We start from the raw sequence: 17,366 nt of genomic DNA, 5'->3' as shown, positions 1-17,366 counted from the left end.
CTGTGAGATTACCAAGGACTAGATTTTGTCTTTGGATTCCGTCTTTGCTAGAGGTCAAAGTGCACAGATACTAACCCTCTTTCTTTTACACCCTCAGGATATGAAAGGAACACTGGAAAGGTAGGTTTGCATTCTGTGTTGTAGATAAAGGGGTCCTACTGCTGACATAAGGTGGTCACCGTGGGGATGAGGGTGTCCATGCTGTTGGGGTAAAATGAGCTGGACTCTCATGTTGGAGCAGGGTCACGTGGTCTGTGCAGGGGAGACAGAGTGACTGTTTTTGCCCTCTTGTAGGAGTGAGCCACTCTTGCTTCAGTGTCCAGAGGCCACCACCACGGGACTGACTCTGTGCCGCATCACTGGAATGAGGGAGATGCTAAAAAAATTCAGCAGTAAGTCAGCCCGATTTGTCAAACCTCCAGCGATTTGTGGAGTTAACTTCAGGGTATACTAAGGAACGCAAAACTGAGCTTTTAGGCAGTTTCCTCTGACATAGAATATTCGCCATCTGGGTGCCAGGCTCTCAGCAAAGGCACCCTGAGTCAGCACGAAACCTCAGGGAGGGCTGGGGGCACAGAGCCCTCTGTTCTGGAGCAGTCTGGAGCAGACTTGACTGATGTTTCATCTGCCTTTGCTTCCTCTCTAAGGGATCCTGGCTCTTCGTTCGTTTGTTTTATTGTTCTGTTTTGTCCATTTCATCCCCTTGCATACACACACACACACACACATCCTCAGGAGGTTCTGCGTTTCTGCCTCTGTTCTTGTCAGCATAAAAGCTACTTAAGTCCTAAGCTTACTTTTAAGTCCTAATGAGGCAACATTCAAGCTATCTTTTTTATCTTTAAAACATTTTTTAAAGATTTATTTGAGAGAGAGAGAGAGAGAGAGCAGGAGGGGGTAGGAGCAGAGGGAGAAAGAGAATCTCAAGCAGGTTCCATGCCCAGCATGGAGCCAGAGGCAGAGCTTGATCACAAGACCCTGAGATCATGACCTGAATCTAAACTGAGAGTTGGATGCTTAACCAACTGTGCTGCCCAGGCACCCCTCAAACTATTTTTTTTAGAATGCTCTAGATATTTAGGCTTGCTAAGACCAAGAGAGGTTAGCTTTCATTTTCAACTTTTACCTTGTTGGCGATCTGACCTTCAGAAGAAGGTCTAATGGGCTTCGATTCAGTACATATTTGATAATTGCCCACTAAATGCCCTGCACTGTGATGTTCAGCTCTGAGCTTTTCTACAGTGATGGATTAGACAAGTTTGCCTTTGCTTTTATAGAACTTTTCCGTGGAATTGAGACAGACATTCATCTCAAATAATGAGTGATGATTAGGATTTGATCTATAAATAAAAGTATGAAATTATGTAATAGGGGCACTTAGTTTTGTCTCGGTGGTCAGTGATGGTTGGAGGCCTCTCTTGTGACCTCTCAGAATATGGCACTGGTCACAGGTGGTCTCACTAACTCATATGAGGCTGTTTCTAAGCCTGACATAATGGGGATGCCTGGGTAGCTCAGTCAGTTAAGTATCTGCCTTTGGTTCAGGCCATGGGATTGAGCCCCACATTGGGCTCCCTGCTTGGTGAGGACCCTGCTTCTCCCTTTCCCTCTGCAGCTGTTCCTGACTGCACTCTCTTTCCCCCTCTCTCTGTCAAATAAATAGATAAAATCTTAAAAAAAAAAAAAAAAAAAAAAGCCTGACATAATGAAACATGCTGATCGGGAACTGCTGTTCAAACACTCAGTGACTTTGTAATCTTGGTCAAGTTCCCTAACTTCTGTGAGCCTCAGTTTCCACTTTTATAAAGATGTGGGCGGGGGAAGTGCCATGATTAAATGAGATCATGTACAGAAAATGCTTGGCACCTAAGTAGAAGTTCAGAAAAGGTGAGTGCCTCTGTCTCTCTCTCCCCCCAGCTGGAGAACCACAACCAACACTGGCTCAAGTGAATACAAATGACAGAGTATGCCCTGTGTGGCTAATTAGCTCTGAATTTTAAACCTATGCTGTAAACAGAACAACTTCCATGCCGTTACATCAGAGATTCCTCTCGCTTCTCAGGCAGGCTAAACATCACCATCCCCATGACTCACTTCTGTGTCTTTTTAGAAATTTTCTCTTAGTATTTGCGAAATAGTGCAGGAAGGGCTCAGAGATTCTGTCCTGGCTGAAATACAAATCCTCACCATAATCACCTAGATTATATTTTTAACATAGGGTTGGAAACTAAGAATTTAATTTAGCTTCCACATATTTAAGAGGGTTTTCCAGAATGCAAGGGAGGATTCATTCTTTTCTCCTCTTGCAGCGGACATAACTCTGGACCCAGCTACAGCCAATGCCTACCTTGTCTTGTCTGAGGATCTGAAGAGTGTGAGACACGGAGGAATCCGACAGCACTTACCTGACAATCCAGAACGATTTGACCAGTCTGCAACTGTGCTGGGCGCTCAGATCTTCACCTGTGGGAGACACTACTGGGAGGTGGAGGTGGGCAACAAGACGGAGTGGGAAGTTGGCATCTGCAAGGACTCAGTGAGCAGAAAGGGCAATCTCCCAAAGCCACCAGGGGACCTCTTCTCACTTATAGGCTTAAAAATTGGAGATGATTATAGTCTTTGGGTCTCATCACCTTTAAAAGGTCAACATGTCAGAGAGCCTGTGCATAAGGTTGGTGTTTTCTTAGACTATGAGTCTGGGCATATAGCATTCTACAATGTGACAGATGAGTCCCTCATCTACAGTTTCCCTCCCACCTCTTTCCAAGAGGCTCTCAGGCCTATCTTCTCCCCTTGCCTCCCAAATGAAGGGACGAACACAGGCCCTCTTATCATCTGTTCACCGAATAGTTATATTTGAGGGAGATGCCCCGAGCCTTCACTAAGGATGAGGTCTAAGAGCAATAGATGATTATTAATTAAGGTGATTAATGCATCAACACTATTAACATTGGACTATCTGAAAGGAAAGCCTCCCCAAAGAGTTTCCATTAACTTGAGCCACAATCAACAGCCAAATGGGACAACCAACTTTCAACACCATAGAAGGCTGATCATATCCTGTCTTTAACCAAATTCATTATTTAGACTGTCCCACCTATATGATGGTCACTAAAACTGTAGAGATAGAACTCGCCCCTATTATCCCTGACCCCACTGTCATAGGCCAGTTTTATAAATATATGTCATGTTTTTGAGTGTATTTATTTATTTGACTCTAAAGAACTCTGCTAATTTGAATGTGTCTTTGTTCTATGTGTAGAGCTGTGCAATCTGGGGCAATCCTAATTCCTCTGGGGCTGGGGCTGGGTTTCAGAGGGAGCAGATGCCTGGGTTCTCCTTTTTAAGGGCTCATGAGGGATATTAATAACTCAGTGCCACTGAAAAGTTGCTTTTCTTCCCCTCCCATGGTGCCTGGAGTATCTGTACTCAGGAAGGCTTATGTGTTCAGAAAGCTGCAATATTGGTGTGGGTATCATCGTATCATTCACGTTACCATAACCACAAGAGGCTGGAACCTTTTGTGAGTATGTTCAAAGATCACAGATCAAAGTCTCTATTCAATAAATGTATTGAGGCTGCGGGTGCCAAATGACTTCACTGAATGTTTTTATAAGGTTATTTTCTGTGCTTTTGCTACTGCTATGAGCAGAAGGCTTTTCATCACTAGAAGGTGAAATCAAGTCTACTCTCCATCCCAAGATTCTAGGGTTTGTGAAGAAGTTTTGTGAGCAGACCTTCTTTTGGCTGGTCGCAGATAACCTTCTGCTGGAGGCCTGCACTTATGCTCCTGATTCTTAGTGCTCTGTCCCTGCAGAGTTTTGTTTTGTTTTCTCTGCAGATTTGTTTAATTATTCCTTCTTACATTGCAGAATGGCACCAATCACAGAGGGCCCTCCTTACCACCTCTTCCCACTCACAGAAGTCACTGTCTATGTTTTCAATCTTGGACAAGAAAACTGATAGGATTTAATTTACAACTACAAGATTAAGAAAAATGTTTATCACAGATTTTTGTCTTTAAATTAGAGACTAAGCTGGGGGGAAATGGATAATTGAAGCTGTTAGTGAGCATAGAAAATCACAGGGAGGGAAGTAAGTAACCGAGGGAGGTTAACTGGGTTGATTTTAGGGATGGTATTCACCCTTGTTAATCTAGGTCTACTTCCTCTTTCAAACTTATGCATATTCATCTTTTGCTCTCACAGGCAGGGGAGCAGATCTGAACTAGACTTTGGGTCCCAAATCATGCCCTCTTCTGTTCTCTGTGTTCATTGTTTGCATTTTCACCCTGACATCACATATACTTAGAGAACTGTAAAGGGGAACCAATCACACTCTCTTTGAACAATTTGTAGTTGTTCCCCATTTTTAATTTATTTATTTTTAAAGATTTTATTTATTTTTTCATGAGAGACACAGAGAGAGGCAGAGACATAGGCAGAGGGAGAAGCAGGCTCCCTGTAGGGAGCCTGATTAAGGACGCTAACGCAAGACCCTGGGATCATGATCCTGAGCCAAAGGCAGACACTCAACAACTGAGTCACCAGGTGCCTCTTTAATTTTATTTCTTGATTTATCACCTCAAAAGCTAAGAAACAAATCATCAACAGCAAACACTAAATATATTTGAACTGTGTCTTTCTTATATACAAAAAAAAACCCACACTGATTTTAAAAATTTTTAATAAACGAATATAAAGGACATACATTTTAACTTAGTTTGCATTGTATTAAATTGTGGTGTAACTGAGGTGATAACTACTTTTTCTTTTCCTTTGTCCCAAAGGGGTTGGTATTATCAAGGAAACCAGCCTATTTTTTTCCTCTGGCAAAGTCATCCCGTTCTGATCATTGTCTGCCCTGGGCCTGCCACCAATCAGGTGTGTGTGGGAAGATTGGATCCACACTATTTTTACTCTGCTTAGTTTGCATAAGCAACCGTGAAAAAATTGCAAGAAAAATTTCACCTAGACTTCCAGACATAAACTCTAAGCCAAGCAGATGTGGTGGTGGGGATGGGAGGTAGAGTAGCTGGAATGAACAATTGAGGGTTGCACTCCCTTGCTTGGCAAACTCATCCTCTTGCTTCAGGGCCTGGTCTCTTTGCCTCTGCCTTTGAACATTTGACAAAGACATTTTCATGTCTTTGGTGCCCCACATGGGACGTGCTAACTATTACTCAAGCTATACCTTTTTTTTCTCTCTCTTTTATATATATATATATATATATACACACACCTTTTTTCTCTTATTAACACCCTCTCTCCTTCCCAAATCTCTTTTTTTTTTATCCTTTCCTTAGTGGGAAATTTTCCCAGGAGATAGCCAGTCACAATAGCCTTTTGTAGTGCACATTACAAAATGGAATCCAGAAACATGGCCATTTCCCTCTCTGCCTTTTGGCTAGAGAGGGTATATGCCAAGTCCCAAGGGTAAAGGACAACAAGAGTGATCTTTCACACAGGATTGCAACTTGATATTTTCATTAAAAAAAAAAAATTGCGTGTCCTAGAGTACCTTAAAAATAAAATGTTATAGGGCACCTGGGTGGCTCAGTTGGTTGGGCAACTGACTCTTGATCTCAAACCAGGTCTTCATCTCAGAGTCATGAGTCCAAGCCCTACATTGATCTCCATACTGGTTATGGAGCCTCGTTAAAAACAATAATTAAAAAATTAAAATAAAATATAACACATCTTTTGCCTTGAAATCGAATTAACCAATAAAATCCAATAGCTATCCAGATGAGGTCTTTATCTACCTTCCTACCCTAATTACTCCTTCCTCCAACAATGTAACTTTGACCTATTATGCTTCCAGTACTTACTTTGGCACCTTATCTTACTCTGGATGGTTTTACAATGCTCTTTTAGTGATGTGACTCAGCAGTGTGCCCAATCAACCTTTCTCTATTCTTGAATTTCTCCCTGTGCATATACCTTAAAGGTGTGGGAACAGATTACTAGTAGGCCCCAGTAGGAAAATTCAAGAATGATAAAATATACAAAGGATAAAATTTAAAAATTGCGTATGATCTCACTCTGTTATACTACAGAGATTACCAATGCTTATTATGGTGTGTGTCTTTCTAGTCTTTTTTTTTTCTATGCATGTGTATTTTAAGCAACATGAAAATTATCTTAATTTTATATTTTGAGCTCCATTCTTATAAGATAGTCCTTTAAAATATGACTTTTTATCCCTAAATATATAAGCATATATTTTCTAAGAATTGGCCCATTTTGTTAAATAACACTTATCATATAAATATTTTGCATTCAATAAATGATATTATTTGGCAAACTGGGTGAGCATCTGCCTTCAGCTCAGGTCATGATCCTGGGGTCCTGGGATCAAGTCTCGCACTGGGCTCCTTGCTCAGCAGAGAGCCTGCTTCTCCCTCTACTTGCCACTCCCCCTGCTTGTGCTCTCTCTCTCTCTCTCTCTGTTTCTGTCTTTGACAAATAAATAAATAAATCTTAAAAAAAATTCCCAATTAGCCTTCTAATGTTTTTTGTAGCTGTTTTTTCAGTCTTTTCAGTATTCAGGAATAATATAGGATCATGGATTAAATGTAATTGTCTTGGAAAATATGATTTTTAATGGCAGTAATATTTCACTATATGAGTGTCCCTAATTTATTTAATCACTCTCCTACTGTGGGACATTTAGATTGTTTTCCATTGGTAGCTATTATAAGTGACACTGTGATGAATGCGCATGTACATAAACCTCTGGGTGTATCTCTAATTATTCACCAATATGTCTCCTGCAGGCAGGAAAGCTGCCTGTGGATCCTGTGGGCATGTTTGCAGGTTATACATTCCCCTACAAAAGTTTTATGTGCACAGCAGGTAGTTTGAAAGCTTTTACTCACTGGCATTTCCACACTAAAGATGCAGAGACACAGTTTTGAGACAAGTGAGAGAACATGTTTTCCCTTGCCCTATGGTCTTGCCAGAAGCACTGCATTTATTTAAAAAAAAAAAAAAAAAAAAAACTATCCTGGGAGGAATTGGGCAGTAGTGCTATGGCTTTGAAATAAACAGCCCTTAGCTGGAACACTTAACTTCACTGCAAGGTAACTGTTTTCACTTTGACAAAATCTTTTAACTCTCTGAGCCTTTGTTTTCTCTTCTCAAAAAATGTGGAAAATAGGTACGGGTTATGATGATTATGTGAGAACACAGGAAAGCAATTAATCCACAATGCATGATGAATTTTTGTTAGCCCCCTCCCCTCCCTGCCCCTCACTCTTAGACTCCATTTTGCAATTTGTTAGAAAGGGGACAGAAGAGCCATAGAAAGCTTGTGTGAAATTTGGAAAACATTGGCACCAAAATCTGAAATATTTCCAGGGTAGGTGTCACTATCTTAGAGGGAAAAGTGTTAGCATAAAATTCAGTTGAAGGGAAAGAAAACCTCTAGTCATTGCTTTCTTATCTTTCATGGAAGTCCTTTGACCTTCACACTTGTGAGCATATATTACCTAATTTTAAAGTAAATTAATATTAAAATTATAAAATTCAAACTACCCTACAATCCAGCAATTGCACTACTAGGTATTTACCTAAATAATACAAGAACACTAATTCAAAGGTACACATGCACCCCTATGCTTATAGCAGCATTATTCACAATTGCCAAATTATGGAAGCCGCCCAAGTGTCTATCGATTAATGAATGGATAAAGAATAAATATATATGTATATATAAAAATATATATCTATTATATATATAATGGAATATTATTCAACCATCAAAAAGAATGAGATCTTGCCATTTGCAACAACATGAATGGAGCTAGAGAGTATAATGCTAAGCAAAGTGAGTCAGAAGATAAATACCATATGATTTCAAAAACTCATATGTGGAATTTAAGAAACAAATGAGCAAAGAGGAAAAAAGAGACAAATCGAAAACAGACTCTTAACTATAAAGAACAAACTAATGGTTATCAGAGGGGAGGCAGGTGGGGGGATACATGAAATACGTGATGGGGATTAAGGAGGGCTCTTGTCATAATGAGTTGGGGGTGATGTATGGAAGTGTTGAATCACTATATTGTGCACTTGGAACTAATATAACACTGTTAACTGGGCTTAAAAACCTGAAAGCAAACTAATAGACAGTAAATAAAAATAAAGGTAATGTAGTAATCTCATTTTCATTCCTTGGCAACCTTACACCTTTGCTCTGTGCTCTGAGGACCTGGTAAGAACTCTGCTAAACATTAGCTCTGCTAGCCCTTAAAAGCACTGGGGGATGCAGCCTTCCTCACTCACCTCACCTCACGCAATGATGCTCCAGTAGATTACAGGTGTCCTGAGACGCTGAGCCCATCAGCCTTTGGGTGGGGCTTGGGATGGTCACCACCAGCTGTGAATGTCTTCTTTCTTTTAAAACATGTTAGATGTGTCTTAAAAAGCATACAAAAACCTATTATAAACATATACAGCCTTATAAAAACATGCTAGATGCGTGCCACAACATGAAGTTTGGAAAGTATTGCCTCTGCCCCCACCACAGGACTCTGTAAATAACGTGAACTCTACTTACCTGCGACATCCTGTTAACAGCTTTCTTACTGACAGCTTGCAGGAAGGAACCAACCTTTGCAAGTCTGAAGCTTAAACAAATGAGGGGAGCCATTTTTAAGACAAAATAAAAAATTACAAAGTTTAACACTAGGGCTAGGGTCTTAGAGGGTGTCAGACAATAGTGGGCCCGGAGCTACAGTTTACCGTTTTCGAGCTGCATCTGCCTGTGGGTTGGCCGATGCCAAGATAAAGGGCAAAGGCAGTAAAGCCAGACCTCCTAGGTTCACGTACTGGTTCCACCAATTCCTAACTGCACAGCCCTGGGTGAGGTGTGTACTCTTCCCGGACCTCCCTTCCTCCATCACCAACATGACGCTGACAGCCCATCTGCCTCATGCGTCTGTTGCAGCAAATGACAAACACTTGCATTTAGTACACTGACTAAAGTGTAACTATGAAATAGGTGTGAATCATTATAGGTCCTTTCTGAGCTTTGGCATCTACCTTAGCCAGACTCTATTTGCACTTTTAAATACTGCCTTCTGTGGCTCTGTTTCCTACCGTTCTGACCATGAACTTACTCATCTGAGTTCAGAACACTGCCCTCTCCTACTTGCATTCCTGCTCTTGAGGTTCTGGTTTCTATTCTTGATGGAAGCTCTACCTCCAAGCATATTGCTGGTCCTTCTGCATTCATAATTTTAGTTCTTGCGCCTTATTCCTTAGGAAGTTTTCCTAAAAATTCTTGAGCATTTCAACTATTGCCTTCCATTTAACTCATTGGCTCTTTCAGCTCATGATTCAAATAATAAACTCTTCTGGATTATAAGTTTATGAGTTTCAATATCCAGAACTGGTATTTTCTCTTTGGGTTGTGTTTTTAAGCGTGATGGTGGATTCACAAATTCTTGGTTCAAAGGGAAATTCTGCCTCCACCAGGACTGTTTGGTTTCATTTTGGTGAGAGAGAGCCTCTCTTCATAGAGCATCTGAATCATCTGCTCACCATCCAAATGGAAGACAAATGTCCAGGGTGCTCAGGAGAGGCAGATTGCCCCCTGGGTGAGGCATGTGAATGGGTGTGTTGTGTGTGTGTGCGTGTGTGTGGTATGTTGTATGTGGCATGTTAGGTATGTATGTGTTGGGTGTGTGTGTGTGTGGTGTGCTATGTATGTGTGTGGGGGTGTTCATAGGTATATGTGTGTGTTTGTGGGATATGGGATGTGGTGTGTGATATGTGTAATATGGTGTGTGTGTGTGGTGTGTATGTGTGCTGTGTGATATGTAGTATGTGTGTATGTGTTGTGTTGTGTATGTTTGTAATTGTGTATGTGTCTGATATTTAGTATGTGTGGTGTATGTGTGGTGTGATATGTGTTTGTGATATGTGGTGTGTGTATGGAATGTGTGTGTCTCTGGTATGTGGTGTGTGTATAATGTGTGTAGTATGTATGATGTGTGTCACGTGTGTATAGTATGCTATGTGTGTGTCTGTGGTACGTGTGTGGTATGTGGTATCTGTTGTATGTGGTGCATATGGTATGTAGTGTGTGTGTACACACGTATAGTATGTGGTGTGTGTATGATGTGCAGCATGTGGTATGTGTATGGTGTATGTAGTATGTGGTATATGTATGATGTGTGTGATGTGTGTGTAGTATGCTATGTGTGTGTCTGTGGCACGTGTGTGGTATGTGGTAAGTGGTGTATATGGTACGTAGCGTGTGTTGTGTGATATGTGCCTGTGGAATGTGTGTGGTGTGTGTGATGTGTGTGTAGCATGCTATGTGTGTGTCTGTGGTATGTGCTACGTAGGTGTGCAGCGTGTGATGTGTGGGGAGGGGGGTGTGGTAAAGGGAGGGTCCTGGAGGGAGCTAAGTTTCTCCTCAGTCTTCTCTCTGGGCCCCTTCTTGTCGCTTCAGATTGTAGCCTCCCCTCCTAGCTGCCACTCTCCTTCCCTCTGGTGTCCGGGAAATGAAGCCTGGGCTCCGGGAACCTCATCAGGGGTTCCTTGGCCTCTGTTTCTGGAGTCGGGGAGGTAAATGGTGAGCAGGAAGGGCCGCGGGCACACGGAGCAGGGCCAGGCTGATGCTTGGTGCTGCTGCCCCGACGGAGCGGGCTCCCTGCGCAGGGATGGAGCCTCTGCAGGCTCCGCGGGAGGGATTCCTGCTGCCCTTCCATACGCCTACTTATTTTATAACTAGACCTTGTAGGTTAATGAGCACCACTCACAGGTCAGTTTCAAGCAATATAAATATATTGAGAGCAATATTATGCTATGCATAATACCCCAAGCTTTGCATCTAAGGCCTAAACCTCCTGTGGGTTGGAGCTCTGGGCACTATCTGGGTTGGAGCTCTGGGCACTATCTTAGGAAATAGCGTAAGATCTCTCCTTTCTTTCTCCTCTTTGCATACGTCTGAAAAACTGTTCACTCAGTTAAAATTTTATTAGACATTTTCAAGAGTAGCTGTGAAATGTGTTGTCTCTTTTGAGGTGCTGGAAACATTCTGTGCTTACCTGATTACACCTTGCGGTCGGTTTGGGAAAATATATTGAGCCAGAAATTTATATGTCCAATTTCTGTATGTAAATTGTACTTCAATAGATACTTTCAAAAAGTGGCTGCTTCTTACCACAGATTGGGTCCCAGTCTGCAGGAGCAGATGCCAGCTAGGAGATTTGCATGCACGTTCTTTATTTTTTTAAGGAATGCTCTGGAGATCAAGATTCTTCCTTCCTCTTTCCTTCCTTCCTTCCTTCCTTCCTTCCTTCCTTCCTTCCTTCCTTCCTTCCTTCCTTCCTTCCTTCCTTCTCTCCTTCCATTCTCTTTTTCTTCTCGTATTAAAATCTGGTTTATATTTTCCAAGTTGTTAAATATGTTTTCATGAATTTTCTTGTAAAATATCCGTATTTCCCTGTTCTTTTCTTTCTTTCCTCTTTTCTTTTTATTTTTTTGTTATGGTTAAGAACACAACAAGAGATCTACTGTCTTACAGACTTTTAAGTGTACGATATAGTGTTGTTAAGCACAGGCATGATGTTGCAGCCGACCTCTAGAACTTATTCATCTTGTCTGAAGCTTTATACTTGCTGACTAGCAACTCCCCATTTCACCCTCTCTCCCTCCCATGCAACCAGTATTCTACTCTCTGCTTCTCTGAGTTTGACTGAGGCCTTTTCAGTGGAAGGGAAAGAAGCAGGAATATGCAGAGGGTGAAGTCTAGCTGGGATGCAAGCCTCGTGACAGACTGCCCTGGCCACATAGAAGAGGAGCTCTAGAGCTAAAATGGGCTAGAGTCATCTAGAATTGGACAGAGTTGGCCCAGGCTTTATGTACTGTCATCGATGTGATGTGTCACTGCATATGATTTCCCTTGAGCAGGGTGGCTCTCTGCCACTGAGGCATTTTTTGGAGGGGCTCAGAGCTGCAGTCTGGCCATGGTACACCCAGCAACAAGGACCGCAAGGCCTTCTTTGCTGGGGCATCTGAGAGACACATCAAAATGTCCATCACAACAATACTGGAGATCAGGACCTAAATAGGAGAGGGGAGGAACTGGGTTCTGTTGGACTCTCATTTTAAAGCTCTCTATTATCTATTTAAAAAACAAATCCATGTGGGTGTATTCCTTTAATTAAATAAATGAAAGTAGTATTTGACATGTACACACACTAGAATTACTTATTTTAAAATCATGTATAGCACATATTGTTTTGCCCACAGAAATTTAAATAAGAGCTTATTATTCTAAATTGAAATGTAAGTGCTCATGTGTATGTCGCTTTATTTCAATGAGAGTCTTCCACAAAATGCTCTTTCCCTGGATTTTATATTTCTTATTTTATTCAGCATTTGGCTTATTTACTACTTTTTACTGATTGACTTCCACTTATGAATTTTCATCTGATTTTGGACATCAGCTTTTTTTAAATTGATGGACTGACTTGTTCTTCATTATATGCTTTTGGTCAACTTTATCAAATTCATTGTTCCCATGGTTAGCCTTTATTAAGTAAGAGCAGTCAAGTGGAAACAAGTTTCAGTGGGAGAAAGAAGTCTGAAAGGCATGGCAGCCATGAGAATGCACCTGGAAGACTTCTAACTACCGGGAGTGTAATTGACCAAGAGCATAGTTGCTGAGTTTTGAAATCCAGCGCGTCATCTGTGCATGAGCCATGCTTCCTGCAGGTGTCTCTTGAGTATGACCCAGGGCAGAAGGAATACTAGTGCAGACCCATTCCTGGCACAGACAGAAATTCTCTGATGGCCAACTCTGGCTGGCCCAAGCAGTCATTCAAACTCCCATCCAACCTTCCTTCCCTCTCTCCTTCACTTTGGGGTGCAACCTTAGCATGTTCCCTCCCTGTTTCACTTACAAAAGGGTGCGCTGGGTCACTCTGGGCTGGGACCAGCTCAAGAGTATTTATGTGCATCTCTTCTCAAGTTGGGGCCTAGGGACACTATGTTGATAGCTTGAAATGGGCTAAAGTGGAGTAATTATGATGAGCAATATACAAACATTACAAATTAGCTCTTCTCTTTGTTGAGACCGAGTTGTTGAACAATTATCTGCACACTATTGACCTCATCAGCATTTGCCTTCATAAAATTCCTGCAAATTTAATTCCCTTTGGTATCTGTGTCTTAGAGTACCCATATTAACACAAAAGGATTGAGGAGAAAAGATGAAATCAGTTTTGGACATGTTGATACTACAGATAGGAATCTTGAGACCCACCAAGACCATCAAAATAAGACTGGTTTCTCCAGTAGGAAAATTATCATCAGCCAAGGCTGTTGTTGCTCACAGGAACTAAAGCTAAGGATCTAGGTTTTCAGCAAAAATAACTTCAAAGATTGAGGTAGCACACCTTCTTTTGGCTTTGGGGCCTCTGATATGTTGCAAAGCTGGCCTGGCCTCCAGGATTTTGGTCTACAAATTCTTCACTGGGATGGGAATTATTTTTTCCTTAAATGTATTTTTGACTTTCCTCAGTTCATTTATTATCATAGGCCAATGTTTATTCAATTGAAAACTCTATTTCCAAATTCTTACTACTTCTCTTTGCTGCTCTTAAAAATCTGCAGAATCTTGGACATTGCTGTTGTGAACATTGATTGGGGTGCAGAATCTTTTTTAAACATGAATCCATTATAAGGCAATTCACAATATTTGTTTCCCTTTTTCTCAGGTGGTCTAGTTCCAAATATGCAATTTTTAACCATTATCTTATTGCAGAAAAAATAATCCTTCACCTACTGAATGTACAAAGCTATACCTATTAACTCTTCAGGAGTTGGACAATTTGATTTATTTTTTCCTATTATCTCCTATAGGGAAGAGGCTAAGAATAAGTCTTTAAAAAGAGCAACCAAAAAAATAAAACAAGATGAAATCAGAGAGGGAGACAAACCATAAGAGACTCTTATCATAGGAAACAAACTGAAAGTTACTGGAAAGGAGGGGTGTGGGGGGATGGGGCAACTGGGTGATGGGCATTAAAGGAGGGCTTGTGATGCTGTGAGCACTGGGTGTTAAATAAGACTAATGAATCACTAACCCCTACCTCTGAAACTAATAATATACTATATGTTAATTAATTGAATGAAAAAAATGTAAAAATGCAAAATAAATAAATAAATAATAATAAATAAATAAATAAATAAATAAATAAATAAATAATAAAAAGAGCAAGCTGTGGAAGACACATGATATACTTAGTAGGGCCTTAGCATTGTGCTGCTGGAAATCAGATTCCACTTTATATGCTTCTTCTCATCTTTACCACCTTGACCTTTCACTTAGGACAATATCTTTGTTCTATATTTGAATTCAGATCTTTATCCTTTCCCTGGAGGCTTGGCCCTCTGGGGGCTGTGCCCTGGCTTTCTATCCCAATGGTTAGTCATCACAACTTGTGCTTAGATACACAAGCCCACTCAGATACACTGAGCCATTGCTTTGAGTATAGTATATTTATAAGATCAAGACCAGAACTCTTGTGAGATATTTTCTGTGCATATGGATTTTATCTCTAATAAGATATTCTCTTGGCTACTGTATCGCAGGTGAAAATGGTTTCTCCCATTTGTTAAACACCTATTACAGGCCAACTTCTGTGCCTAGTATTTCCTCTGCCATTAAAAGGTTAAAGAAGTTGCCAATGCCACTCACCTGTCAAGTGGAAGAACTAGATATTTAACCAGGTCTAACTCCAGAACCTATTTTTTAGCCACTGGGTTGTATTATTCTTTAATAGAAATTACCTAGGTGAAGGAGCCAGTTATGCGTGTGTGTGTGTGTTTAAAGACTTTATTTATTTATTTGAGAGAGAGTATGAGCTAGGGGGAAGGAAAGAGGGAGAAGCAGACTCCTCACTGAGCAGGGAGCCCAACATGGGGCTCAATTCCAGGACCCCAGGATCATGGTCTGAGCTGAAGGCAGATGACTTAACCAACTGAGCCACCTGGGCACCCCAAGAAGCCAGTTTGTTTAACTGGGCATTGGAGTTTAAAGGAGAATGTGGTACGTGAATATGACAAGAACAGTAGCGAATCCTTTGATTTTTAGGGATAGAAATAGGTTTTGTTGCTAGGTTGAGGCTTGAGGGAGGATTTTTATAGTGATTGTCATATACATAATAACTGTTGTCATAGACATAATTTACACCTGAAATTGTAAGACAGCGACTCTTAATTCTAGTAAAGACTGAGGATCAAGAACATAGGGTCAAGTATTGAACTTTAGAAGAAATTCTGCATTTAGCTTAAAGAAGCAGCAGGACCAGGAAGGTGGAAAAATATCAAATAATGTTCTGTTGAAACAGTGTTGGGATCAAGGAGGGGTCACTGGAATACTGGGGACTGCAGTGCAAGGTATGTAATTCATTTGCAAATAATTTCTAAGAGAATAAAATTACAAGCAGGGAGGATTAACATGTTATAATTGACTCATTTTTTTTTTCCTTCCCAAGTTTGAGCTTTCTTCCTCTCCCTCTTTATTCTACATTTGGTTAACCTGCACAGGTGAAAAAAATTGTTTTTTATGTTTTTGGGGAACAAAATGTAAGATCTTAAAATGACAACAAAGTACTTATAAAACTGAGAATCATTATAGTAAAATCTTATGTTCTTTGTTATTAGGCAACTAGAAGGTACCAACAATATTTCTTTCTTTTTTTTTTTATGATAGTATTTATTTATTTGGCAGAGAGAGACAGCACAAGCAGGTGGAACAGCAGAGGGAGAAGGAGAAGCAGGCCCCCCCCCCCCACCGAACAGGGAGCCTGATGTGGGGCTTGATCTCAGGACTCTGGGATCATACCAACAAAATTTCAAACCAAGTGTCAGTTCTCTGGATCCTGAAACAACCAATAGTTTTCTCAATATGACTGAGGATTTGCTGATTGGCAGATGAAAATGTCCATCACTATGTCCCTGACAATCTGATATAATTGAATAGAGTGTCAACATCTTGGGAAGCACTTTTGCCTTTAGAATATTAATAACAGGTAGTGGATCAAGACCAACCTGATTAGGAACTGATGGGGATTCACAAGAAATCAACCAAAAAAGTAATAATCCCCAGAATTTATAAGAATGGATTTTGTACATGCTTATTTTTTTTATCATCCTTTAAAAAGGTTTTCTAAAAAAAAGAGATTCAAGATTATTTCTTGCCTTTGCCTTCTATTGAGATTACACAGTGAACAGATATGAGGAATGCAAACATCTGTACTTTACCTGAAAGGAAACAAACACCTCGAACAACAAAAAAATGAGAAAAGGTTGGTAGCTAAGAAACTTACTATTAAATGCCTGGAAACAAAGGAAAGGAAAACAATTTTGTCAATTTGGGTCAAGGCTGACCAGCTAATTGTTTTGCATGCTAATTAAGATTCAATGAGAGAGAGGAAAAAAAAAATCGATGTGCTGAAAGGCCATCTTATTTAAATTAAGAAACCTACTCAAAAGTTTGTGGACAAATTTTCTCTTTTGAAAGTAACCAAAAACCTTGTTAAGTTAGCATGGGCTAATTTCGAGTTGGTGATCTCCTAAGCCTAGGTGGTTGTAGCAGTTCAAAGAAAAGCCAAGTGTCCTAACAAAGACACCCTCAAAATATAATGGGTTAAATAGCAGAGAATTTTACCTTTCTTTCCTGCAACAGTCCTTAGTAATAAAGTGGTCTTCACCCTAGAGAGTCACTCAGGGATTGAGGCTAGCGGAGTGGTCTTTGCCACCGCCAGCCCATGACTTCCCAGTGAGTTTCAGCCTTGACCATTTCAAGCTAATGGGAGCCTGGGGTATGGAAAAGTTGAAGTCCAGAGCCAGAGGTCTACTTTGAATCACAAGACACAGCAGCTTCAAATAGCCTTCATCTCAGAATTCCCTAGTGGGGCATCTGGGTGGATCAGTGATTGAGTATCTACCTTTGGCTTAGGTCGTAATCCCAGGGATCCTGGGATCCAGTCCTACATCAGGCTCCTTGCAAGGAACCTGCTTCTCCCTCTGCCTCTGTCTCTGCTTTTCTGCATCTCCCATGAATAAATAAATAAAATCTAAAAGAAAAAAAAAAAAGAATCCTCTAGGCATGTGGTTATTTGTGTCTGGTGGAAGTTCCGTGTAACCAAGTGCTTAGAGAGAACACAACCGACTCAAGCAGCAGGTTCTTCAGTGACTCTACCAAAGCTTTACCTTTATGCTTCTTGGTTACAGGAATCATTTTGAAAATCATGAAGGTTTTCAATTTTCAATTCCTTATCACTTTTGGGCTAAATATGTTTTGGAAGTCAAGATTTTTGCTTTAGAACAAGTAAAATT

General features: G+C 40.6%; 1 protein-coding gene across 4 annotated transcripts in view; it reads left to right on the top strand.

Moving 5' to 3' along the window:
• TRIML1 (tripartite motif family like 1) overlaps positions 1 to 3,240 on the top strand; it is a 29,843-nt gene extending 26,603 nt beyond the window's left edge. For all 4 annotated transcript variants that reach the window (XM_038560320.1, XM_038560319.1, XM_038560318.1 and 1 more), the window contains 3 exons: positions 98 to 120; positions 295 to 392; positions 2,310 to 3,240. In XM_038560320.1, coding sequence (XP_038416248.1) covers positions 98 to 120; positions 295 to 392; positions 2,310 to 2,860 — 672 coding nt within the window. In that variant the 3' untranslated portion in view covers positions 2,861 to 3,240. The remainder of the gene's footprint in view (positions 1 to 97; positions 121 to 294; positions 393 to 2,309) is intronic.
• The last annotated feature ends 14,126 nt before the right edge of the window (positions 3,241 to 17,366 follow it).

Source organism: Canis lupus, chromosome 16 (genome assembly GCF_011100685.1).
Source record: "Canis lupus familiaris isolate Mischka breed German Shepherd chromosome 16, alternate assembly UU_Cfam_GSD_1.0, whole genome shotgun sequence".
NCBI classification, from domain to species: Eukaryota; Metazoa; Chordata; class Mammalia; order Carnivora; family Canidae; genus Canis; species Canis lupus.
The sequence above is the reverse complement of the archived record's forward strand: the minus strand, read 5'-3'. Positions and strand labels throughout refer to the sequence as shown.